Genomic DNA, 27,938 nt, shown 5'->3' on the forward strand with positions numbered 1-27,938 from the left:
ATTCCTTTTCATTTTTTTTTCTCCTAATGATAACCCAATGATGGAAATTTCTTATTCTTTTTCCTCTAGTGTTTATTATCCTCCTGTGCTTTCATTGTAACCAAATTAACCAAAGACTAGAGAGTGTCTCCAGTTGGCCACCCACAGGCCCTTGGAAGCCATGCATATCGAAAACTGCTCTCAGTCTCCTTATACCCCAGCTCCCCCACACTGTGACCCCCTCTTTCTGTCCATTGAATGGTGGTACTGCTGTCACAGTTCACCTGGTCCCTGAAGCAGAAACATGGATCTTCTTCATTCCTTCGCCTGTGCTGCCTAAATTGAGCAGACTGCCAGATCTCATCTACTTCCTTAGTGTTCCTCAAATCCATTCCCCTTTCTCTCCCAATTACTGTTGACTAGTTCTGAGCCTTCTTCTCGTAATCAATTTGAACCGTAAGTTCTTTCTTAGAAATCTACTGTCTTTGTTCTGTCAAGTCATTGTCTGCTCATGATTATGCCTCACTGACTCACAGAAGAATCCTTGGGTGACTTCCTTTCCTATGTATGCATCAGGGATGAAAAAGTTGGTCTTCTTACGAACAGTCACCGAACTATTTGCTCATGGCGTTCCTGCTGCAAATAGAGTCTGTGGCTTTAGTGTACTTCCTTAGAGATGGCGAGCAAGTGTCTCAAAGAGTGGGGTCGGGGGATGCCTAGCTAGGATGGTGCATGGCTCTTTAGCGTGACAAACAAGCTCCTTCTTCCCGGAGCCCTATCCTTCCCATGCCTTTTCAGTCCTACACTTCTGTGCTTCATACTTTACACCGGAACAACAGGGATCTCTTCTGTTCTCTTGCTGTGGTTCAGACTGAAGCACTTTCTTACATCTGTGATGGGAAGCCCACACGCGTACCTGCATCCTTACTCTGTGAGATGAGGGGGATCAGGTGGGCTATCGAAAGCCAAGTGGGTTTTGCTTTTTCTTTTTTAATGTTGAGGGTTTTAGGGTTTCTAGAGATGAGTCAGCAATTAAGACCTTAAACTATTGTAAAATGCTTGCCTTTGGTTTCCAGTACCCACATAAGGCAGTAATTCCAACTCCACGGGGACCTGAGGCCTCTGACCTCTGCAAGTACCTGCATTTGCTTACACATACCCATACACATAATTAAAAAAATATTTTTAAAACTTTAAGGCTTTTAATTGACAAAAAATGCATGTTTATCATGTCCAACATGACATTTTGAGATACATACATTTTGAGATGCTGATTTTGAGTGTTTTTTTCCCTGCAATTTCCTGTGGCACCTGCGTTGCCTCTGAAACAGTAGATGTCTCATGATATTGCAATATTGCGTCTGCCTTACAAAAGACAGTGGATTCCATGAGAGAAAATCTAATGCCTCATTGAGCTTGAGTTTCAATATGTATTATAGTGCCTTCCCCATAATGTACATTGTGCATGAAACTGAACTGAAATAAATGCATAAACAATTTTGTTTTATAAATGTGCTTTGCCTTCTTTAAATTTAAATTAATTAATGAACATATGTGGGATTGGATGAGTGGAAACGCTGTAGGAAATTCTCCTGCTGAAGCTGGAACTGAGTGAACACGGAGAACTTTGAGCCGAGGAATAGTACGGTGAAAGTGGTATCTCGGGAAGGTTGCTCTAGAAACAAGCTTTTACTGTATTGACTTACACCACGGCAGCAAGCGTAGTGGAGGGTGTCTGTCTGGAGAGAGGCTGAGGAGCGCAGAGAGCCACGGCTTTCCAGGTCATTTCCTGAGCCTCTGTGCTTTCGTTTCCACATTTGCTCAAGTGGGATGTTGTTCTTGCTGGCATGTTCAGAAGATCAGAAGATCGGAGAGGATGCTGACATTACTTTTACTTTTGGGCAACGCGCGTTTCTGTAACACGCCTGAGTGAGCCATCTGCATCCTTACCCATGGGAACCATTTATGATGAATTCCTAGGAGAGAGAGACTGTGTGTTCAGTATTTAAAAAATAAATGAGTGAGCAGGCCATGCATCACTACCCCTCGGTCTTCTGGCCAGTGGAAGGGTTCATTTTGAAATCATTGTTAATTATGAAAAAAGCATTTCAGTTTGGTTCCCATTGCTAGTCTGCTTTGTGGTTTAACATTCTCATGGTGGTGTTGTGGTTTGCTCACTCCCGGCCCATTTGCATTTTACACTTGACTCATGTGACTATTTCCTAGTTAAAGTTTACCCTTCATTTGTTTTGGACCATGTAACTCTACTCTGCTTTATTCTGCCTATTATTAGCCATTACAAACGTTTCGACTTATAGTTGCTTTATTTGTGTATTTACTTTAATTGCAGGAATATGATTCACTGATTAAAAAGGACGTTTCCAAGTACTTTGCACTTCCGACTGTGTATTATGGATACTAAGGAGGAGAAGAAGGAACAGAAGGAACGGAAACAGAGTTATTTTGCTCGGTAAGCATTTATTTTGCAAAATTATATCAGTGCTTTAAGACAATAACACTTGGGAGGACTTTGACCTCGGGAATTATTTGACACTTTGTATTCCGTGTGATTGTTCAGCAGGAGAGTGGGTGGCCAACAAAAGTTAAATATCCTCCACTTTGTAAAAGTGAGAATCCAAGGAATGACCCGTCTTTCTACCTTGATGGTTCTCTGAGGCTCCAGCCCCATCAGAGGGTATAGCAGTCTTGTGCCAGCCTGTGGGTTGCTTGAAATTCTCTTCTTGAGTTTTAATCCTGGGTGCTTAGCTCCTGCTGATCAGGAACTTAGTTGACTGGGCACTAGTTTAAAATCTGACCCATTTAAAGCTTTGTGGAGAATCCTGACTAAGAAGCATATATTTTGTAGGTGGAAGGGTGAGATGACGTCATTAGAGTCTAAGTTTTAAGGCTTCAGCTCCTCTGATATATGTGTGCTTTGTGATAGAGTATCTGGTACCGGCTTGTTACAGGTTCAAGCCACTGTTTGACTGCCACTCACTAATCATAATTAAATGATTGATAATGCTGTTGGCCTCAGAGAGAGCCTAGGTTTCAAGTGATCATTATGGGCTCCTAAATTGGTATGCTCAAGAACTGAATTTAGCCTCACTGTATCCGCACCCCACAATCTATGCTCGTAAGATGCACTTCCCATATTCTAAATATAAGCCTTAGAACTAAAACCAAAGGATTTTTGTCAATGTATTTATCCAGAAATTAAATTATGATTTAAATTAATGACTTACTGTGTGTGAGTGCTTTAGTGTATATCGTCAAAATAAGCCCTAGACATAGGTTATTTTATTTCCACTTAACAAACAAGGTAAATAAGACTCAGAAAATATTCTGTCCATTTTATGCAGCACCAGAGTTTGTATCCAAACATAGGGCTATCTTCAAAGGATGTACCCTAGTCAGAATAATACATCACAAACCAGGCACTTGGGAAAACAAGAGCTGAAGTATTTATTGTAACAGAATGTTTCCTTCTCCTGGGACTAGAGAGTGTAACAGCATAGGGGAAGGAAGAAATCAGCCTTGTAATGGATGAGCCGTTAGAAAAATAGTACATTTAGGGTAAGAACTATATGACTCTGTTTTGACATAATTATCTATTTCCTTGTAGATGTATGTAATGTTAGAAAAACTCTGTATTCTTCATTTTCTTCCCCCTTAGTAGTAGCATGTTGCACTAGGAAACAGACATCCTTATGGGATGCCACGTCTGTTTAGTTTGCTAGAATTACAAGCATTTGTGTGTGTGTGTGTGTGTGTGTGTGTGTGTGTGCGCGCGTGCACCCGTGTGTGCGCGCGTGCACCCGTGTGTGCACGCTCATGCGCATGCTTGTGCACACATATTTAGTTGTATGTGGTTCTACCTTGTGAGAAGATTTGTCTGGCCAGTATCACAGTCAACTTGAACTGGTTCCTAAAAGAGGATACTGTGTGTTGCCCTTCTGTAACCAACCTCATGCCCTCCACTCTTCTTGACACTCTTAACTACTAGTGAATCCCTAGACTTCAGTCCTCAGTTCAAGACCATCATATAAATCAATTCATGCACCATATATGTTATGGTAACATAACATATTAGGGGTTTTGTTCCCTCTGAATTTACTTGTGATCCATCCAAGCTGTTGTGTGGTATATTAGTTATTGATAATTTACTGCTGTGTGTTAAATGGTCTCTTCCATGGAAGGAGGATGTTAGCTTTTTAGCCATTGTTCTGTTGAAGAACATTTATTTCTGGTTTGGGCTCTTATAAGCAAAACTGCTTATTCTATTGTTCTATAAGTTTTTGTGTGAATGTTTAAATTTTCATTTCTCTAGGTTAAATACTCAATTTGCTGAGTCAAGTAATAAATTAATGTTCTCCTTTATAAGAAACTGTTCATCTTTTCCAGAATGAATGGTTGTAGCACTTGGCATTCCCATCAGCCATGTATGAGTGACCCCGTTCCCATTGTCACCAGCATTTGATGGTGTCAGCATTTATTTTATCCATTCCAAGAGTGTGCAGTAATAGTTTGTCTCAGTTTTAATTAATGCCTAACGAACCCAGTGTCTGTTCATACTACTATCTCTAGATCATCAGTGAAATTTATTTTCCTGTCTTTTACCCATTTTAAAATGGAATCTCCTGGCTTTTCCTGTTGAATTTGGAGGACTTGTTACATATTTTATGTATGGTCTTTTATGAGATGTGTGGTTTGCAAATATTCTGGCGCAGCCAATTTTTGTGTGTATTGTTTTGTTTTTGTTTTTTTTTCTTTTAGTAGAACAAAAGCTTTAATTTTTTTTTCTGGTTCAGTTTATTAGTTTCTCCTTTTGTGAATTGTGTTTTAGGTGTCAAGTGTGACTGCTCCAGACTGTAAAGCTATTCTTTCCTGCTTTATTTTCCAATTTTTTTTATAAAATATTTTGCTTTGTATTTAAGATTTTGTTCTATTTTGAGTTAAATTTTGAATGTGATATAGAATTCACTCAGTGTTCCTGGCTTCCCCTCCTCCTTCCTTTTCTCTTTTTTCTACAGGTGTCCTATGAACATAGCTATAAAAGTGAGAATGTTCTTTTGTCTGGCTATAAAGTGATTTCTAAATCCCAGTACTAACCTGTTGATGATGAACAACCTGTTCCAGGCTAACTCCTTATCCTTAGAATGTAAAGGGAACCCCTTAGGCCAGCATGCAGACCCACACTGGAAAAGGTTTTCCTTTCAGCCCATAAACATTCACTTATTTGTGACGTGCACCTTGTCCTCTTCTGAAAAACGGTCAAAGGAAAAGACACAGCTAACAATGCAGTTTCTGGCGTTCATATCAAGGTAAAAAGTCAGTGGGACTTTACAAAGAGTTAACAGATTTGTCACTAGGAGGTGCAGAGAGCAAAGGGGAGAGGGGGAGAGGAGGAAAAGGAGAGCAGGAGAGGGAGAAGCAGACAGGAGGGGGAGAGAGAAAGGAGAGGGAGAGAGAAAGAGAAAAGAGGGAGGGAAAGAGAAGAGGGGGGAGAGAAGAGGGGGAGGGGAGAGAAGGCAAGGAAGGAAGGAGGAAGGGAAAGTGAAGAGACAGGGAAGGAAGAGAGCAGGAGAGAGGGAGAGAGGAAAGGAGAGAGAGAGAGAGAGAGAGAGAGAGAGAGAATATGAGACAGAGCTTACCCTATAGTTCAGCCATACAATGAAAGCCAGAAATGGTGAGATTATTAAAAAACAAAGCAAAACCAAACAAAAAGACCCTTACAAAAATTAAAAAGAAAGCAAAAGGAGGAGCCACCCAGAGTGTAAATCTTTCCAAATGCTTCCTGATGGAACTTGGGTTGTCGTAAGGAGGAATTGCCCAATGGAAGTTACTTGAGAGCCAGTTTCTGACAACACAGGGCAGATTTTTCTGGGGCAGTGTACTTAAGGGCAGTTCAAGCAAGCCCAAGCAATCTCTGGAGGAACGCAAAGTCAGGCCAAGGGCAAGGCCGGACTGATGCAATCACAGTTTTCCTCTAAACCAAATTACATACTTTACCCGAATTGCCTCTTGTGTCCAGAGAAAAGCAAAGGCGAGATTTGCTCTGCTCTGCTTGCTACCACCGTATGTATCTGATGACCCCAAGGTACTTTCAGACTGTTTGCCTCTGCCTCCCTGCCCCTTTTCCTAGTTAGTAAGTTGTCAACGGTTTCCATGTGTGCTATTTTATCATGTGGTTTCATAAACATTGTATGACTGTGTTTGGTAAATACTCTTTTACCAAACCTCCTTCATTGGCGTGCCTTTCAATTACAGCAAGGTTAAATCTAAGAGTCTACTTTAGACAGGCATAGTGCCACACACTTGCATGCCTAGTGCCTGAGAGTCTGAAGGAGATCAAAGGAGACTAAGGCAGGAGGGTCTCAAGTTTAGCGTGAAGTTGGACCCAGTAGTGAATCCCAGACTAGCTTTGCCAACATAGGAAGGCCCTGCCTCCAAGAAGTAAAGTTTAAAGAAAGTCATAGCTTAATAATCCTGGCCTGAATTAGTGATTTGGAACTTAGCTGTGTAACTCTTTAAGTGGGAATGTGGATTCCCATTGGGTGGGTTTACTCTGCTTAAGTCCTGGTGAATTTTTAGGATGTCCTGACTGTGGCCATCTGGCCATCAGGAGTTTCTATAGAGTTATCATCTTGAAGCAGTTGTTTAGTTGGATTGGATGATTCTTGGGACCTTTCCTGAGTCTTTGCAGAGACTTTGCAGACTCAAAATAGATTATCAATGTATTTATGAATCCCTTGCTCCTTAACAGGTCTTAAAAACCCAAATGCAACTCTAGGCATGGCTGTGCATACCTGTCATTCCAGCATCCAGAGGCAGGGGCAGAGGGATACCCACAAGTTTGAGGACCGTTAGTCTACATAGCATTTTTCAGACCAGGAATATACCAGGGCTAATACAAAAAGACCCAGACTCAAAATAAAAAGGAAAGAAAGACGAAGAAAATAAAAAACACCTCAAAACATCACCAACAGCAGAAATGAACAAAGCTCCTCACCAAATGGAGAACTAAATTAGTAAATAAATTTATTCTTTGTGCTTCTGTGTTCTGGGGTGATCTTTAGGTAACGTGGCCCTGCTTGCTTGTCTTTCCGTTGTTAAAATACAGGTGTTTCTCAATTAGTGTCGAATAGGGCTCCCCTTCCACACTCATTGACGTTGTTTTCACTCTGTGATTTTCATGTGGGTTCCTCTATACTGTGTGTGTGTGTGTGTGTGTGTGTGTGTGTGTGTGTGTGTGTGTGGTGTGGTGTGGTGTGGTGTGGTGTTAACAATTGCTCAACAAACACAGAACTACTAAACTGTACCTCAAGCCTATCTTTAACTTTTTGGAGTGCTGGCGTAATGGTGCTAGGCGCCAGGACTGATGACCTGAGCCCCATCCCTGAGAACCACGTGGCGGAAGGAGAGAATGCATAGCTCCCCCAGTGTGTTGTCTTCCCTCCACGACCAGTGCCGAAGCGTGCGCCTGCCACACACATACTCAGGAAAATAAATAAGGGTAAAAATCTTTTTGAAGTTCTTTGGAAATATAATGGTTCAGGATCAAGGGTTACTTAGTGACATTAAACCAAGCGGTAGGTTCTGGTAAATTCCAGAAGGGCTACAGTAGGCTTGTGGGAGGACTACTGGAAGGTTCCAGGAGGTTACTTTTTACCTCTGCAGAATCTGACAGGGCAGGCAAGGAGACCCTGAGTGACTCATCAGACTACGCTGTGTACAGAGGTTTGCCTTCCCCAGACTCGCTGGCTCCTGCCTCCTCCCTTGCTTATCACCAAAAGCAGAACTGCCGCTTGCTCCCACCCTCTTCTCCTACCCTCCCCTGTCAGGGCCAGCAGTATCCTCCCAACCACCTCTGTCAGCAGCTGCAGTGATCAAGGCAGCAGAGTACAGAGCACACTTGAGGACCCACCCCCACTCCTCAGATAACTCCGCATTCCCACTGTTGGCCTCTAACCTGGCCTTTGGAATCCTGAACTTCCCAGCTGCCAGCACAGCATCCAAGTGTGAAACTCATTTCACTGAGCTGCCTTGGACACGTCCTTGAAGTGTCCTTTCCATTGTCTTCAGTTGTTAAATACGAATAGTATATTTTAAAGTTTTTATTATATCATTTATTGATCATGTGTTTCTATGTATGTATGTATGCATGCATGCATGCGTGTATGTGAGCACATGCATGCCGGAGCATACGTGGATTTCAGAAGGTAGCTTGCAAGAGTCGGTTCTCTCCTACCATGTTGGTCCTGGTACTGAATTCAGGCTGCCAGGCTTCACGGCAGGTGCTTTTACCCACTGAGCCATCTTGCCAGCCCAGATGAGACTAACATTGAGATGATTTGGAAAAGGCAAGCATCCCAGCTGGAGAGAGGCCATAACAAGGAGAGTCAGAGCTAGACAGTGGTCCTGAAGTCCCTTCTGCAGGGAGGAGGAGCTGACAGAGAGAAACCAAGATGGCTAGGTAGACGGGGAAGACTGGGGGTACAGTGAATGTTCAGACAGTTCGTTCCAGGCCTTCCTCCCATGGTAGCCTACACTTTGATCCTCATTCGGTTCTCATCCCCACAGGCTGATCTCATCCTGTGAGCTGCTCCTGTTGTTGAGATCAGGGAGAAGGCACTGTTATATAAGAAGCCACATTAAAATCCTATGCCTCCCAGAGACACTGCTAGGTAGTACCGTTAAGTACCAGAAAATTATGAAGCGAATTATATAGTCCAAAGGGTCGTGAGAAATCCGAATTTCCCATGTGTTTAACAGTTGGGCCCTAAGCCTATAAGGCAAAGTATCAATGATGTGCCTGCTGCCTTAGTCCTAAGGAACTTTACATTCAGTGACTGGTAATCAAATTCACTGTCATATCGCAGGGAGGCGTGCCGGAGCTGCAGACTCCCTGCACTACAAGGAAGATGTTGAGGTAGCCAGAGGCCTGGGACTGGTCACCTTTATCTGTGATCAACTTCTTTTTCCAGGGTTCAGTGTAATTATTACCCTCTTCCTCCATGGCTTGCTGGGAAAAAAGCTTTGAAAATGAATCCATACGATCTTCATAACAAACATCTGTTACGTAAAACTCTTCATCCCCAGATAAGATTTGACTCGTGTTAGTTTAGACCTAAAGATGTTGATATCAGGTCTGTAGCAAAGCAGCATCCAAGCCCATCTTTGTCTTCCCATTGAGAGCTTCTGCTCTGTGGCCCTTCTTAGAGCCATGTGATACCAAAGCACCTTGTAGAGCACAGCTTCTTAAACTGTGGCCACACCCCTGATGGGGTATGGCTGAATGTGGGGGTCTTGAAAGATTTGGCACCAGTAAAAGGTTTCTTGACTTGGAGTGACCTAAAGCATAACCCAAAATCAAATGTATAATGAATTCCAGAGTGTTTGGGGCAGTTTGGCATCATACAGTTGCACTGCAGAGCTTCCCTGCAGCGTTGGATCTAAACACACAGCCTGTGGGTGTGTTCGGCTGTGCCACTCAATGCTGAAGAATGTTGTCTGAAACACCTCAGCTCCAATTTAAGACGGTTGTACACTGTGAACTGCTGTATTTACCATATATACAAGTTCTCTGCTTTTGTAGAAGCACAGTTTAGTTATAGAAAGCACGTACTCTTATTCCTTAGCGTGTAAGTAACAAGTTGGTATGTCTTTGGATTGAACTATGTTATAATGGTTGGTTTTTAAAAATTATTTTTACTATTATTATGTATACATGTATATGTCTCCATCTGAGTGAGGAAGACAGAGGGATGTTAGATTCCCTGGAGATGGAGTTACAGGTAGTTGTGAGCTGCCAGATGTGGGTACTGGGAACTGAACTCGGGTCTTTTCCAAGCATGGCTGTGTTCTTAACCTCTGAGCCATCGTTTTAACCCCATAACTCTAACCGCACTCTCTGAATGTGGCTGACAAGGAGGACTGACTGGGAAGCCAAGGACAATGGCACTGGGTTTTGATTCTACTGCATGTACTGGCTATGTGGGAGCCTAGTCTGTTTGGATGCTCACCTTCCTAGACCTGGATGGAGGGGGAGGACCTTGGACTTCCAACAGGGCAGGGAACCCTGACTGCTCTTTGGACTGGAGAGGGAGAGGGAGGGGAATGGGGGAGGGGGAGGGAAATAGGAGGAGGGGAGGAGGTGAAAATTTTTAATAAAAAAGGGAAAAAATAAATAAAAACTAATAGTGAAGCTATCGCCTAGTAGAATATTGCCTTAATAATAAGAATGTAATAATGTGAAGTTGAAATAAATAATCTGATTGGAAAAAAACAAACCTGGAGTTTGAATAGTTGATGTGAGTTTCAAAAAAATCATTGAATGAATTTGAGCTTGGGATTAGGACAGAGTATGTAATAGAATAGTTTCTGAGGTGCCTTAAACGTACCTCTATACTTTGAGCTGTGTATTGTGGAGTGACATTCTCAGTCTTGATGATTATAAAGTAGAAATGTAGATCTTTTCTGAAGAATATTGAAAACTCTGAATGTGCAGCAATCAGCCAAGAGTTAATCTTTCATGGAAAAACAAACACATCTATCTTGTTAATATGCAAAATTGCCTTTATCTTTAATAAAGGATAAATTATACATATGCCAAAAGTTATTTTAAAGTGAATTTATGATTTATTTTCAGTAAACATTTAATGTGTATTTGTGTTTTATAATACCTGCATATTTAGGGTCACGTAGAAGTTCCTCAGGAATTATGTGTGGAAAAAGTTTGAAGAATTCTGCTGTAGGTTAACTCAGGTTGCTTGACATGCTAATCCTTACAGTGTGGATGGAGCAGACATCTATGGGCAATACTGGCAGCTTCAAACTAATTTAACGCATTGTAAATTAAATTGGAAAAGTTTATTCTAGCCTCTAGAATTTCAAGTTACTTATAAAAGACCTTTTCAATGTACCTTGTTTGTACTATGAAGGTATCTTGTGCTATGTTTAATCAAGTTTATCTATCTACAATATTGTTGACATTAAAATATTAACCTACCAAGGTGATACGAAACACAATCTGTGTATTTCATCTCCATGACGGGGTTTTGAATTTCAATGATTTCATTTTCTAAATTAAATTTAGAGAGATTGCATCGTTTCTCAAATGAGTGGTTTTTCATAATAGACAGGAATATAGAAATAGACCTGACACAAAGCTTCACTTACATTTGAGGTTGAATCCAGACCCTTAGCATGAGTGGAAGACATCACCTGGATGGTTCTGACTGGCTGTGCTGCTACCCTGGGTGAGGACAGAGGGACATCCTCTCCAGCCCCTCAGAGCAGTACATGATTCTAGAAAGGAGCCATGGGAGCATGGGGCTATGCTGACTGTTGTCCCTTTAAAGTTAAGTCTGTAGATTGTTTTATCCTGCTGGCCTTGACTCTTTAGAGATTTGATTGTCTACAATATATCTGAAATTTAAGGAGAAACTAATTACCAGCTGGACTCAGGTATTCCACTGGGCCACAGGTTTTGACTGTATTGATACATGAGAATAAAACAGAAGTTTTCTAAGAATTTGGTCAGTGTTAACTCTGTACCTTCTTTATTCTTGTTCATTTTACTCTGTCAGTTTGGCTGTGTTTATTGCTCACCCACGATAATGGTGAATGGGAATATTTGCTGGCCCTTCACAAAGCGCCTTTGCAAACATTTACTTTATGTACACATTGATCTTAGGCATAACTTAAATGCAGTGAGGCATCTCTTGTCCAGGAAATTAAATATACCCTTCCTTGCAATCAGTCACTTAGCTTTCAAGTGGCAAATCTGAATTCCAAACCCTCCTCCAGCTGTCTTTATATCCAGCTGTTCTATTCCCTTCCGGGCTGTCTTGGGGTTTGTCTTGCACATAGTATGTATTTTTTGCCTTGTCTAACAGGTGGGTTAGGACAGCATGTTAGGGTTGCATCGTGCTAAGTAGTAAAAACCGTACCTGGTTTGGAAGGTAAAATATTTTAGTTGTCTTTACTAGACTCTTACTTGATCAATTTGGAGCTCAACCTGGGTTGCCTGTTGGGTAGCACGCCTGGAGTGACCCACAGCTCTGCCTAAGGGGTCGGGAACACAGTCTGCACAGATCTGGTTTGTTTATTGTTTGTACTCAGCCTCCTCTCAGAATGCCCCCTGGCAGGAGAGGGCTCCATATAGGTTCAGTGCTCCTTCCATAAGCCGGCGCAGTAACTGGCATATAACCAGTGTTAAGTATTTGGTGACCATGTGAAAGACAGAAGATGTCAAACATCATCTTTAATGTAGAATATAATGATTAGTGAGTCTTAGTTTTTATCACCATAAGGTTTTTAGGCTTCAGTGATTTTATTAAACTTAAAAATATTAAGAATATTTCTAAAGCACTGCTTTCTTTGACCATTTTACTAATTTCCAATTAAACTTTGGCTTGCACTGTGCTGTTGTTTAAATCTTTTCTTTCCTATTTTCGTGATGGAGTTCAGACCAGGCAACTCTTAAGGGGATATTGACATAGCGCTACTGTTCATTACCGGGAAAAACATCTACAGTCAAGTTTGACCTGCTAATGTTTCCAGGAAGTCATTAACTTTTTTCTAGTGATTACGAACGAGCTTGTGAAGACTCAGCCATTAGCAGTGAGAATCATGTGTTTTGCTTCCCTTTAAGGAGCAGGCTGAGCAAGTTGATTGAATTCCAAGTCCTGTTTTGCTTCTCAAGGTGTAGGCTACGACCCCCTGGGGAGGTCAGTCATGAAGTCAATTCAGCATTTAAAATCTTCAATTGGGACATAGTCATATGTATTTATGAGACACAGGGTGAGATTTAAATACGTGGATGTAATATGGAATGGTCAGATCAGAGTAACTGACTTATCTATAACCACAAGCATTTATTGTGTTTATTTCTTTTGTTCAGAATCTTCTCTGTTAGCTATTTGACAGGTTCCCTTGTAGCCCATGCTGTCCTAAAATTCCCCTTGAATTTTTTTTATCATTCCATCTCAACTTCTCAAACTTTAGAATGGCAGGAGTGTACTAACTTGTGTACCTAGGCTTTTGAAAGACTTCTGTACTGGTTTCCATAGTGACTGTACAAATCTTCATTCCTATCAGTGATGTGTGTGAGCTTTCTGTCTTCCAAAGTGTGATGGTATAACATCGCATGTGTTTTTTTTTTAATTTCATTTTCCTGATGCTTAGTGATGCTGAACATTTGTATTTATGTGTTGTTTGTTTGATTTTTATTGACTTCTATCTGTGTGTAAAGAAGGTTGTTTGCATGTGACAGTCGCAGGCCAACTTCTACCATGTGGGCCCCAGGAATTCACCTCTTTTCATCAGGTGTGTCGGCAGCTGCCTTTACATGCTGAGTCATCTAAACAAACCCACTTTTATATATTTATTGACCATTTATGTTTCTGCTGCAGGGAAATGTCTATCAGATTATTTCTCCATTTTTAAACCAGATTACTAGACAGAATGGCTTATAGCGGGTAACCTGTATGAAGCAGAAAATAGTAGAGTTTTTATATATTGTCAAAATACACAACTTGTGAAATTTTTTGCATATTTATAAGTATATATGTATATATAATTTTATTGTGTACAATTATTTTTTAAAAAAACCTTCATTGTTTTATAAGCCCTTTGGTAAGTATCCTGGGAACGAGGCTGTTTTACACCGTTGAGTATCTTTGAAATTATTGATCTAATAGACATTAACACTTGTTCAAAGGTAGCCATACAAAAAAAGTACCTTCTAAAAAGTGTTTTCTCTCACAGATCCATATTAACATTAAAGGTTAACAACAGGTGTGTTTAACCTGAAATCCCAGGTGAGTCAGGATGCCCACATCCTAGAAGACCAGTAAATGAAGCTGACAACGTATACCAAACTGTTGTCATGAGCCTCAGGCTGCTCTGGCTTTGGGGGCTTCTGAAGGATTTCTGCTCCATAGAGCTAATTACTAGCCATGGATATCAGGTATGCTTTCCTCTAAGATGGGTGTAATAATGCTACCTCCCTAATAAGGGTGGTAAGAGGACTGAGTAAAGTAAAGTATAGGATGTGGGCTGGCGAGATGGCTCAGCAGTTATGGGCACTTGTTGCTCATGCAGAGGCCTTGATGCGGTTTGCAGCCCCTACATAGTGGCTCACATCCATCACTCCAGTTCACCTTCCGAACTCAGCAGGTACCAGGCACACGCATGTGTAAATACATGCAAGAAAAATACTCGTGCTCGTGTTTTTTAAATTCTCAAAGATTTTAAAATATACACTCTTTAGTATTAAGTACTCATAATATTTTTGCTATGAAATGAAGTGCTAATGAACCTTGTGTGATAGCATTTGCCCATGATCCCAGACTTGAGGCTGAGATGCAGGAGAATTGTGAATTCATGACTGGTCTGGGCAACATAGCAAGTCATGTCTCTTTTAAGAAAAACACGTGCAAATTCAGGGGGCTTGTATAATTCTTGAAATTTGTCCAGAAACAGGTTCTAGTCATAGCCTTCAGTGAAGACTAAGATGAAATAGCAGACTGGCAAGGAAGATAAGTGTAGTAAGCTAGTCCCATCCCATGATAACTGGGTTATTGTGCATGTGTGTCTATACACCTACCCACATGCGTATACTATGTGTATGCCTTTGTGAGTTATTGTTCTTTAAGATTTATTTTTATTTTATATGTGCAAATTTTTGCCTGTGACCCTGAGATCACTTTGTCTCATGGCTGTGTGCTGAGTGTTTGTGCTGCTCCTCATAGAATTTATATAGCATATATTTAATATATAAATGTAATTTAAAATAAAGTGATATAATATGCATATTGTACAAAATATATAATGTAAAATATTTAGTATAAATATAAAACTAAGCTGTGGACCAGAAAATGCTTTGTATACTCCAGATGTAGAACTTCACGGCTCCTACTTGTGCCTCAGCTGTTGGTGATTTTAGCAGAAATCTCATCACCCCGCTTTTCCTTCACAGTTCCTCTTTGCAGTTCACATTGGCTATCAAATTACCATTCTCCTGTCTCAACTTTTGGGTACTGAAATTGGGAGTATACACTACCACACCCAACTTTAGAAAATTTCTTCCATTTCTCCCAAAACCTTGCATCTCGAATGCCAATAAACAGCTGTCCCCCAGCATCCTAGTGTACCAGTTCCTTCCAGCATCCTAGTGTACCGGTTCCCTCCAGCATCCTAGTGTACCGGTTCCCTCCAGCATCCTAGTGTACCGGTTCCCTCCAGCATCCTAGTGTACCGGTTCCTCCCAGCATCCTAGTGTACCGGTTCCTCCCAGCATCCTAGTGTACCGGTTCCCCCCAGCATCCTAGTGTTCCGGTTCCTTCCAGCATCCTAGTGTACCGGTTCCTTCCAGCATCCTAGTGTTCCGGTTTCTTCCAGCATCCTAGTGTACCGGTTCCTTCCAGCATCCTAGTGTACCGGTTCCCTCCAGCATCCTAGTGTACCGGTTCCCTCCAGCATCCTAGTGTACGGGTTCCTCCCAGCATCCTAGTGTTCCGGTTCCTCCCAGCATCCTAGTGTACGGGTTCCCTCCAGCATCCTAGTGTTCCGGTTCCTTCCAGCATCCTAGTGTACCGGTTCCCCCCAGCATCCTAGTGTCCCGGTTCCTCCCAGCATCCTAGTGTACCGGTTCCCTCCAGCATCCTAGTGTACCGGTTCCTCCCAGCATCGTAGTGTACCGGCTCCTCCCAGCATCCTAGTGTACCGGCTCCACCCAGCATCCTAGTGTACCGGCTCCTCCCAGCATCCTAGTGTACCGGTTCCTCCCAGCATCCTAGTGTACCGGTTCCTCCCAGCATCCTAGTGTATCGGATCCTCCCAGCATCCTAGTGTCCCGGTTCCTCCCAGCATCCTAGTGTACCGGTTCCTCCCAGCATCCTAGTGTACTGGTTCCTCCCAGCATCCTAGTGTACCGGTTCCTCCCAGCATCCTAGTGTACCGGCTCCTCCCAGCATCCTAGTGTTCCGGTTCCTCCCAGCATCCTAGTGTACCAGTTCCTTCCAGCATCTCGGTTCCTTACAAAAGTCTAGTCCCATGTGCCGTACTCATCAGTCATGCATTGTAGATTATTAACTGTTTGTCAGACATTAGTTTGCATCCTCGTGTAACCTCATAATGACCCATGATATAGTTGCTGTTGTCATCCCTATTGACAAAGGTGTCACACTTTAGACGCCATAGGCCAGTAGCACAGGGTCACATAACTAAGTGGTGGTGGATGCAAGTCTCAGGCAAGTCTCATCTGACCATTAATTTAGCTACACCATGTTGAGTTCCTCATGAAACCATGCTGATTTATATTTTATAGAAACTTTTGAGTTTTCAGTCCAAGGGTAAACAAAAAATGATTGAATATATTTAAGTACTAGATTTGTCTATTGTGATTTTTCATATAAAGGTTTTCTTAAGAACTCTGGGATAAACTAGAGACCCAGTGGTTTCAAGGTGACTTGAAAGTGACTGCCAGGCGACAGCAACAACAAAGTCTCCTGGCCTGTCTTCCTGTGCCATGGCAGGAATTCCCTTTTTGTTTTTTATTTTGTCTCTGTAGTCAGTGTAGGATCTGTCAGCTTAGTCATCTCTGTCATGAAAGTGATGGCGGGGCTCGGACACGTTTATACACTTCTCTTTTCCTAGTTTACAGCTCAATACGGAGACTACCTGGATGGTTAGGGCCCACTTCTTGTTTGCACTTCTCTTTATTGTATTTTTTTTATTATACAGTGTCACGCCAGACATTCTCATTTTCATGCAAGTATATGATATACTTTGATTTTGTTCCTCCCACACACCCCACGGCCCTCCCCTTTCTTTGCCCAGCCCCTCAGTAGTTGCTTTTCCTCTCCAAACAGTTTCACTTCTCCCTTTATGTCATTTGCTCATATCTGATTTCATGGCTATATAAAGACGGGGAGCCACAAATGAGAGAAATGCCTGATCTTTCTCTTTCTGAGACTGACAGAACTCTTTCAGTGTTCTCCCGTCTTTGCACTTGCTTCAGCAGCGTGTCTCTAGTGAGCATGCGGTGCTCTGACCTATTTGTGTTTACTTTTTCCTCCTTATACGTAAATCAAATTAGAACTGGAATGGGTGGCAGGCCAGGTTTAAGGAGACCTGACAAGGTACAGGCTGATCCGTGGTTTGCCAACTTGATTCGGTATCAAACCAAGCAGTGAAGACGCGAGCAACAGAGAGCCTTCATCTTTTTGATCTGGGAAAAAGGGAAATTGAGTGAGTTGGGTGGAGGAATGTCTTAAGTTTTCTCTGAAGCAAGACAACATCTAGTGGCTGCTGAGGCAGGAGGGGGTAGAGGGGAAGGAAAGGGTTTTGTTTGGTTCAATCAATTCTGTTATTTGCACATGCAGCTGGCTGTGTTATTGAAAGAAGTCATAGATGACTGGATGTCAGAGAGCTGAGAAGTGTGACTTCAGGGCTGTGAGAAGAGACAGGAAGTGTTTAGGTATGGAGAATGTTGACCCTGTCCTTTAGATATGGAAAACCCTCAGGTGAATATAGATTATATAAGTAAAATTTTCAAAAGGTTTTATTATTTTTATTTATTAGAATACTTGGTAGGGTAGATGGCCAAATTGTAACCATTTGAATTTATGAAGCACCTAAAAACCATTGGTTTGTGTTTCCAAATTTTCATCTGTTGCTGGGTGGCAAGTGCTGCACGCCTTTAATCCCAGCACTCAGGAAGCAGAGGCAGGCGGATCTCTTTTTGAGGCCAGCCTGGTTCCAGGACAGACTCTAAAGCAGTGAAGCACTGAAGGCTCTAAAACACTGAGAAACCCTGTCTCGAAAAACAAAACAAAACAAAACAAAATATCCTTTTGTAAACTAAAGAAAAATACATTGCCGAATCACTTCTCTGGCCTTTGTAAATACAATTTGTCCACATATTTAAATACATTTAATCAGACAGAATACATCTGTAGCATGAAGCAGAATAGAAAAACAGACTCCCTTGGGAGAGATGAAGTCATCTGCATCTAGCGGCAGCCGTGGAAGATTGCAGTCAGTTGTCATTTCACTTATTTTCTCTGCGGGTGAGGCTGCATATACTTTACAATGTCTAGCTCCAGGGGGCTTTGCTTTCGGGGTTACATAGCGTGTTCCAAGGCAGATGCGCTGCGATGTTTCGGGGTAATTTCTTCAGCAGATGAAAGCAGACTGCTGATATAGTTTCTGTGTTCCCAGAAGGTGATTAAACAGGCTGCTGAGCTCCCTGGAGGAAGCAATCTCCCTGTCAGTGGCTCCATTTTCTTAAAGGCAGAGCATTGCCTGCAGCTTTTGTTAACCCAACCATGTAAAGGAGATAGATAACCAGAGAATTTAACTTTTTTTGTTTGTTTTGTGACAAGGTCTTTCTACCTAGCCCTGGATGTCCTCTGGAACTCACTGTGTAGACCAGACTGGCTTTGAACTCACAAATATTCTTATATCTTACATATTTTTAAGATGTATCTCCTGATGCGGGATTAAAGGTGTGTGCCACCACACCTGACTGAGAATTGAAGTTTTTGAGCCGCAGCACCAGACATATACAATGTGGATATGTTTCCTTTATAAAAGTAGGTATATTGGGAGTGCTGGAAAGGTGGCTCAGAGGTGAAGTACTTGCTGCTCTTGCAGAGGTCCCAGGAACTACTTGATGTCTCACAACCATCTCTAACTCCAGTTCCAGGGTACGGAATGCCCTCTTCTGACATGACACTCTCTCCATGGGCAGGAGATGTGCACGTGGTGCACATTCATACATGCAGGCAAAACACTCATACATATAAAATAAATAGATTTAAAAGTGAATATATTTGAGGTATAAAAATGAGATATAAACATATTAATATATGCAAATATATTTTCATGATAATGTATGTAAAAATATTAAGATATACAGATTGGTATTATCTTTTAAAAATGATTTTCATTTTAGTTTATGTGGGTGTTTTTTTCTGCATGTGTGAATGTGCATGGAGAGGTCAACATAGAGCATCAGACTCTCTGGAGCCGAGCTAGAGATGGTTGTTAAGTGCCGTGTGAATGCTGGGGAACAATGGTGCTATCAACCCTTGGGCCATCTCTCCAGCTCCTATTTATACTTTCTTTAACAGATAGTTGAAATTGTGAGGTTCTCTCCCTCCCTCCCTCCCCCCCCCCAAACACACACACACACACACACATGACCACTTTGCGGTTACTGATGAATGACTGAATAAAAACAGCTCTGTGCACAAGTGGAAGAAGCCTGTTTTATAAGAATGGAGTCCAAGATTGTAGGCCATTCTTCTGGAGCCCTGGCTGAGAGCCAGAAACTCCTGCTGTGCCGTGAGAGAGATGATGGAACCAAGGAAGAATATTTTTTAAAGATTGAGGAGGTGATATGAGATTATGCTTGTCGGCTAATTGGGACAATCCGTCAGACATCCCCCAGGGAGCTCAGAAGACTGACGTCTCTGTCATGTCAGAAGGAGAGCAAGGTGGGTTAAGCAGGGCACGTGACACACTAGATCATTTATAGCCTGGCCATGTAGGGCCTGTAACATGTTAGATAGTTTTATTTGTATAGATTGGTGATATTGTCAATTCTCTGTAGCTACTTGTTCACTGTGCCAGGAGCTTTACAAATATGTCCTTTCTAAATCCTCATAACAGCCCCACGAGGAAGTTGATATTACCTGTCTTATTTTCACAGGCAATAAACCAGATTTAAATGTACAGTAATTACCACAATCACACAGCTATCAAGCAAGAAATATAGCCAAGTCTTCTTCCTGCTACATCCAATGCCAAAGCTTTTATTCCTAACTACTGCCTTTACTGTGTCCTTGAAACACAGTGTCAAAATAATTAGAGCAGTTCTCTTCCATAGTTAGAAAACTTCATTTGTAGTATCTTTTGTGAAATTCATTTAATTTTTTCAGTAGTTAAGTTAGCAATTCTAAATTCAGAATTTTAATTCTAAAAATTAAATTGTTTCCAGAAATTTTTGTAACTATTAATAAGATACTATTATAATATAACTCATATGATCTGTCTAAAGATAGTGGGAGAATTTCTATGTGTTTGAGTTTAATGACTAGAACTTTTATGTGTCATTTAAAGAAATGGATGTATAGCTAATGCTAGGAATTAGAGACTCCTGGAGGTCTTAACATTTTTCCTTACTGACATGAATTTTTAAAATATATAGGTGATTTTATAAACTGATTTTACTATTTCAATGTGTTAGTGTAATCTGCTTAGATGAGTACCAGTCATTCATGTCTACCTTGAGTGAAGACAGCTGATCTTGATGGTACCTGTGGCTGTGCTGGTGTAGGAATGTGATCTCTTGAGGGCATTGTGTGCCTGTCGCAGCATTCTCGTCTCTGAATTGAAAGCAGGCTGCCCTCAGCAGACCTGTGTCTACATATTCACATTAGTGACGCATGGTGTCGCTGAGTCTATGTAGCTTTGACCGTAGTAGCTTATTTCTTTCCTTGTGTTCAAAATTCTGAGTATCTCTGGTGCTCTTCATGAACATGGTATTTCACAGTGGCTCAACTTTATAGGAGTACCCTATGAGGAATCCCCCTGTCCTTAAGAGTATTAGGTGATATTTGATAATTAAATGACGTTCTGTGGACACTGCGGGGTGAGAAGAGATGACATTTTCTGAAAGAGTCAGGTTCAGGTCAACTTCCTACTTGATTTGCGTTCCCCCCCCCCTTTTCTAATACAAATACCATGCCTAAATTCCAAGTCCCAAAGTCTTTACTTTAAAAACTGTTGGTCTAGCCTCCCTTGTGAGGACTGGAGTTCCCTTGACATCACAATAGGTCTTTTCAAACTTGGACTCGACCTTTCCTGGTTTGGGGAAGGTCCCCAGGAACTCCCCAAGTCTTTAGTTCCTTATTTTAAAATTTCTAACCAGTAGAATGTTTTATCATATTTTCATTAAAATATTCTTCTGTCCTACGTATTCCCATTTTTCTTTTTACTTAGACTCCACACTTAATTAGTCAACTCGCTCTTATATGCTGTCATTGCCATGTGTTTGAAGACAGTGTCGTGTTTTCCATGGGCTTTCTCTTCTCTAGCCTCAGTATCCTAACTTTTGAAATCTTACCACCCGAGGCAGAGTTTTTACCATCTTTGTGTGGTCTGATTGATGTGCTTATAGGAATAGCACTTTTTGATAATATATTTTATATTCTAATGGCAACAGTTATACTAGCAATATACAGAGGGAAAACTGTATTTTAATTCTCTTTTTTTCATCCAGTTTTCTATTCTTCCAAAGATTTTGAGGCTGACTTTTAATTCTGAAACTATATTTTGTTCTCCCCAGCTTGACTGAAATACACTACCTGAACACTATGCTTCTGCATCCTTCAGACTAAGCTGGAAAAGTTTGCACATTAGTACCATCAACACCGTAAATAGCCACACATTTCAATTTCACCAAAGTTAGTTTCTGTAAGTTCCCTTAACTAAATTCTATGGCCCAGCCATTGCTATCTTTTTCTTAAAAGTCAAGGGCAGACATTTTCACAGTCTTGTTGAGACCTTGGCATGCTAGTGTGTGAACTCTGTCTCAATACACCCAGCCTAGCAGAACTGTCAGAATCATCACTGTGGTTGTGTCCACTTATTCTAGTATCATGGTGTCTGACTTTTAGCACCCAGTCATCATTCCTCTCAATAGATAATTGTCTAATCCCTGTTGGCTTATTTTTGTGGGAGTTGTTCTCAGGCTGCTGTGTACCATTGCTAGAAGCTGATTTTTTTTTCATGTTTTCACCACTAGGTGAGTTTTGTATTTCTTTTTCTAAGCATTTTTTGGGGACTCTCCAGAGATGACTGATATGATTCTGTAGCTCAGGGGCTGCTTTCTATGGGATTAGATCTTTCATCTTGGGTTTCATTTTCCTCTGAGCCATAGAAGCTTTTTCCTTTTTTGTTGTTGACACATTTATTTGATACATCCACAAAATGGACTGGAGGTACAAAATTATATCGACTTAGCCTCTCTCGTGGATAACTAACTTATCCAGTGTGCCCCAGGTGGTGTGTCCTCTTCTCCTTGTCTCTATCCTTTCAGCATCCCTGACACTTTGGGTAACTCTTACTTGCATTGTTCACAAGCATCTACTTGTTCATGCTGTAGCTTGCCATCATTGTTTCTGTTTCCTGCTTTTTACTTTCTTGTTTGCTCAACCGTGTATCTTTTTGCCCAGTGAAACCTGACTTCATCAGGTCACATTTGCTTCTTGACATGCCTTCCTTTGTGATGGAGTTGACAAAATTTGTTTTTGAAGAATGTATCATCCTTGCTGAGCCATTTTCCTCACATGCTCTAGACATTAAATTGTATCCATCTGTCTTTTAACATAAGAAATATATAGAGGACTTCCTAGAAAAGAATGCATGGCCTAGTGTAGTAATATGTTGTTTATAGAGTTGATGCAATGGAAGGAATATTGGAAACAAGTGATTGGCAAATATCAAAGGTGTAGGGCAGAAGAAAGGACTTCAAAAAAGTCTTGGCTAGCAAAGTGTGGCAGCTCAGGCCTTTAATCCCACCAGTGTAGAGGTAGAGGCCAGCAGGGCTTGAGTTACAGTCCAGCACTGGGTATGTAGGTAACTTCAAGCCAATATGACCAAGTCTAAAGAAGTGGCATTGTGTTGTCTTTAAATATGAGTAAAAGAAAACCATATGAAGGTGCACACTTGCAGGGTGCACACTTGTGGAGACGCACACTTGAGAAGGTGCACACTTGTGGAGACGCATACTTGAAGAGGTGCACACTTGTGGAGACGTACACTTGAGGAGGTACACACTTGTAAAGATGCACACTTGAGGTGCACACTTGTGGAGACGCACACTTGAGGAGGTGCATACTTGTGGAGGTACATAGGTTTTGCATGTGACACTAACTCTAGAGATGTTTTGTTTCCCTAAAATAAGTGTGTTTTTGGGTCAGTCCTTTCACACTGTCTACCAAATGATTCTATGTATTCCATTTAATTTGTAGCCAAAATATACTAGGAAGGTAAGGTGAACATCATTGACAATCCAAATCTTCACGATTCATCCTGAGACTTTCAAAGGTGCTGGGTAATCCCTTCCGGTCTCTTCCATCAGTATCTTCACCATGTTCTTGTCAAGTGCCTCTGGAATAATCGTTTTGATAATTCTTCAAAAGGCCCTCTACCTTGTCACTTTGTATACTAAAGTATCCTTCCTTGATCAAATCTTGATTGCTTTCCATCTCTGTAATATATTACTCGTTAAAAACAAAGAAACAAAAGCCATCAAAGATTCATGAAACAATCTCAGGATCGTTTTGTAACTTTTCAGGTCAAAGCCACACAGGCATTTAACATCTTCCATGCATTTAACATTCCTTCGATATTTTCCTACATTTGAAATTTCTCCGCAGGGTGGGGAAATGAGTCTACGGGGCCACAACAATTGGTTTAAACTAGTCTGTTTGCTATTGACTGATACAGAGCCTTGATTTAAGGTTTATGAGAGTCTAGCGTTATGGATGCTAAGAGTTTCCTGTGAGCTTTGACTGAGGGACTATGTAGCATTCACAACTAATTGGAGAGAAGTAGTGTACCACGCTTACCCTTTGGAGAATTGCTTCTCATGTAGGAGGTTCTTCACTAGGATTCCAAAGGGTAGTGGAAATCCCAGGGCTTCTGTTTTAAATTGCCTGATGCTCCAAATGTCAGGCGTGTGGGATGTCATTACACTATTTTCTCTCAGTGTAGTGTGGCTCTAGGCCACCTTTCTCTTCTGCCATCTGTTCTGCCTACTAAAAATCTCTTACTGGTTTCAGATTTTCTGTAGAACTTCTGAATGTTTTTGTTTTTCTTCTTCCACCTTATAAACATTACTTTCCAACCTTGAGAAGTTTTGGTGAGAGAAGAGGCTGTATTTCTTAACATAAAATTTTGGCACTAATTCGTTGACATTTTTGGTTCTAGCAATTTCATGATTTGTTGATTTGCAGTCATAAAGTTTATTAACATCATTAAAGATAAAATGAAAAGTTAAGAGAAATTATAACGAACACACATTGTTTAGTTAAGTGAACAGACAACTAGACTCCCAGAAGCACAAAATATTGGTGCTGGTATTTCAGTATTTCAGTAGAAGTGGAGACATAAGGTCCTCTGGGGACTTAGGACTATGGCCCACCGCAGCACTGGCTAGTAGCAATTTTCATTTAACATCTCAAGGATACATACATCCCTAGTAAAAGGAGCCTGCTTGTTCAGCCCATGCTTGTTTTGGGGCATGAGCTGAGAGCTCCCTTCTGAACTCTGCACTGATTCCCTGCCTGCAGATAGGCTGTGGCTCCCAGCTTGAGCCATACCTTGCCCCCCTCTCTCCCTTACGTTTGTAGGTCCTGAAATGGTGTTTACTCTGGGAGAAATAACGTACTTTTGAACGAACCGCCATGCTATCCCGTAAAGCTGTAAACTAGTACTTAAAAAGGCACCATGCATCAAAACCATACTGAGAAAAGACCTTTAAAATAAAGTTGAACTTTGATTTACTGTGGAAGTGTGTTAAAAGAAATGTGGCTGCCTTTCTTAGAAAAATAAACATAGATGCTTGGTTTTTACCAGAGCACTCTTTAAGAGTCACTTATCTGTGTGTCCGAAGTCCCTGACATAGTAAACAAAATGATTGAAAACGTGGATAATACTTAATAAATATATATAATCTTAAAACAGTTTATTCTCTTCGTGCTATAAGGAAATGTGAAGGATTAAATGTGAATTATTAAGGTACAGCTTAGTGGCAGGGCACTGAACCAACATGTTTGAGGTTCTGGGTTTGATACTCAGCCCTGGAAAAATGTCTAACAGGTTTCATAAAAAACAACTAGATTTTTATTCTTTAAAGAATGGATCTGTGGTATGTGATTTAGATTTATTTAGTTGTCCATTATTGTAGATGTTTAGGACTATAAATATGTTACCGTTTACCCAAGCTAACTTCTTGGTGGAGGTGAGTTACTGAGTCATAGAGATTGCTATTTAACCAGGGTCACCGGACTCTCAGCTGTTACAGCTCCTGACAGAGTTCCGCTTTCATCTCAAGAGACTCATTTCAGCCCAAGCCTTTCTCTCCCTGCAAGACCTAAGTAAAGGCTGAAATGAAGTAGGCAACTCACTCGAGAAGCCAGTCTCATACCCAGTCCCTGGCATTCATTGGTCATGATCTTGCCCCATGATCAGGCATCCATTTTATGGTCATATGATAAAAACCACCAGCTTCCCCTCTGCCAGCCAAGCACGACTCACCAGCTTACATTTTAGAGTCATTCACATGGAAAAAATAACCCTTACCACGTATGCAAATTTAATAGCAAGTAACAGAAAACAGATCAAAGTGCCTTTTTGGATTTGCTGGTTCGTAGAAAGTTAAAGATTTGTCTCTAGATATTCTTGGATCAGAGGTTCAAAACATGTGACTCAGTATGTGTGTACGCAAGCGCTCTCATTCTTTGGGCTTTTCTACTCTTGATTTGGGTAAATGAGGCTGATTCAGAATCCCCATTGTGCAATATAACAGGCACTGTTAGTGTGTTTACATGCAGGTCACTTAGGTGCAAGGTGGCCTGGGGTTGGGTGAGTTTAAACATTGGTTATCTTGGAATTAGCCTGGCAATCCCACAGCCAGGGAAGCTAGGCTAGGTGCTTTGGATTGGTCTCAGTTATGCCAAGTGTTTCTTTCATTTCTGGACTTGGGGAAGAGCCGTACCCATATTTACCACTAAGTGAAGAGCACATTTACTGGTATTTGAACTCTGACTCCCCCCCCCCCAAAAAAAGAGAAATAGATAGAGTAGGGGGAAGTGCAGCAAGAATCTAATACAGTTTTCTGTAGTGTGAGAGGCACTGAACTAGTAACTACATTGAAAACTTTTTTAAAAAGTGGAATGATATAGATTGAGTTTTAATGATTTCTAGACATGGGAGTGTTTTGAGAATGTTTTTGTCAGTGCTGCACACACTGTGCATGCATGTCTTACCCAGCTCTAACTGCAGTCCCACTGGGGTGTTTTGAAGGCTGAACATATATTTGTTAATCTCATTATTGAATACATAATTTCTTGAAATGCTTTTATTTACTTTCCTAGTTGAGATTCTTTGATTTAAAGATACTTCTTGGGCAATGAAATGAAAGAGATAGTTTAGTAATTATTGTATCATTGAAAAGTAATTAACTCATTTACAGTTTTAAATATTATGACAATTTTGCATAGAATTCAGAAAACTTAATTCATTGTTTAATGATAAATTGTTCCTAAAAGAATATCTGAACATAGAATTAATATTGATACATTAATGTGTTGATAGAGAATCTTTTGTTTGCTTAGTAATACTAATGATAAAATCATGGGTCATGGTGAGTTTTATGTTTTTCCTGTTTCTTCATGAAATTATAATGTGTATGTATTATAAAATATTAGTTTAAGATGTGTCACATTTGTTTATGCTATAAAATATTGTTTAATTATGCAAAGATGTGTTGCATTCTTTTATGTTGCATTTGTTTAGCTCTGTCAAACTGTGTTACCTTGCCTGCCTAAAACACCTGATTGGTCTAATAAAAAGCTTAATGGCCCATAGCTAAACAGGAGAGGGATAGGTGGGACTTCCAGGCAGTGAAAATAAATAGGAGGAAAAATCTAAACTTGAGGGAAGAGCTAGGAATGAGAAAAAGAGACGAGGAGGACTCTGGGGCCAGCCACCCAGCCACACAATCAGCCACAGAGTAAGGGAAGAAAGACATATAGAATAAAGAAAGGTAAAAAGCCCAGAGAAAAAAACATAGAAGAAGAGAAACAGGCTAATTTAAGAAAAGTTGGCTAGAAACAACTCAAACTAAGGCTGGACATTCATAAGTAAGAATAAGTCTTTGTGTATTATTTCTGGAGCTGGGTGTCAGATCTCCAAAGAGTTAAAAAAAAAAACAACTACATATATGTAAGTTAAATTCTGAGATCCTCTTTTCAAGGGACACTTTCTGTGGAAGATGACTGGGGGAGAGTCCTTGGCAAATAGCAAGGACTGTCTCAAGTTCATTTTTATTTGAATTATAGTTGATATGTTCTTGGAAGAGTCTCAGAAATAGTTAAAGATGAATTAATATTCTCCTAACCATTGACATACTATTACCACCCCATTTTTATCTTCTGGAAGATTTTAAAATTTCAACACAAGTAACACGAGTTGAGTTTCACCTTGCCTTCCCCAGGAGCATAACATCCACAGGAAATCTGTAAAACTATGACCCAGATCTTATAAATGTTTGAGTTAAATAGCGTGTGTTAAAGAGAATTTCTATGAGTAAATCTTTGAGAAATTGCCTTGCCATTTATCAACATCTATCAAAATAAAGATATCTGGAAGAGCTCGAAGTATAGTCAATGGTATCACTTTGTCTAACACTCATGAGGTCTGGGCTCAATTTCCAAAACCAAATAAAATAAAAATAGAAGTATCTTGGTAAATATATCCTTACAAATTATGTTTGATTACTTGGTTTTGTCACTTGAGTGATAAGTCTGGTATCATCTTTGTGTGCAGTGTGGCAAGTTAATTACAAAGAGTTCATAATAGAAGATCCTTGTTCTCCTCATCTTGGGGAGTGTGTGTCCAGGTGGTGGGAAACTGGCCTGTCTCAGGATAGTCATTGTGTGCCCCCCTCAAAACAGAATAAAACCTAAAATATCCTTGTTTCTTTACTTCATTTGTAGTTGGATAACATTTTATTTCTCTTATTATATTATGTAGGGCAACTTCATTTGAACTATTGATACTGATTTCTTCTGGGTGTCACTAATTCAATTCAGTTCTGGTGTTAGTCCCGGATGCGTACACAGGGCTAATCAGGTTTTACAGATTTAAGTGTT

At 40.7% G+C, this 27,938-nt stretch overlaps 1 protein-coding gene across 1 annotated transcript in view; it reads left to right on the forward strand.

The window, feature by feature from the left end:
- Positions 1–27,938, forward strand: part of Ncoa7 (nuclear receptor coactivator 7) — a 149,445-nt gene that overhangs the window by 24,329 nt on the left and 97,178 nt on the right. Inside the window, 1 exon segment of the mRNA XM_048425487.3 lies at positions 2,330–2,449. Coding sequence (XP_048281444.3) covers positions 2,391–2,449 — 59 coding nt within the window. The 5' untranslated portion in view covers positions 2,330–2,390.

Source organism: Myodes glareolus, chromosome 1, assembly GCF_982192425.1.
Source record: "Myodes glareolus chromosome 1, mMyoGla1.1, whole genome shotgun sequence".
Taxonomy (NCBI): Eukaryota; Metazoa; Chordata; class Mammalia; order Rodentia; family Cricetidae; genus Myodes; species Myodes glareolus.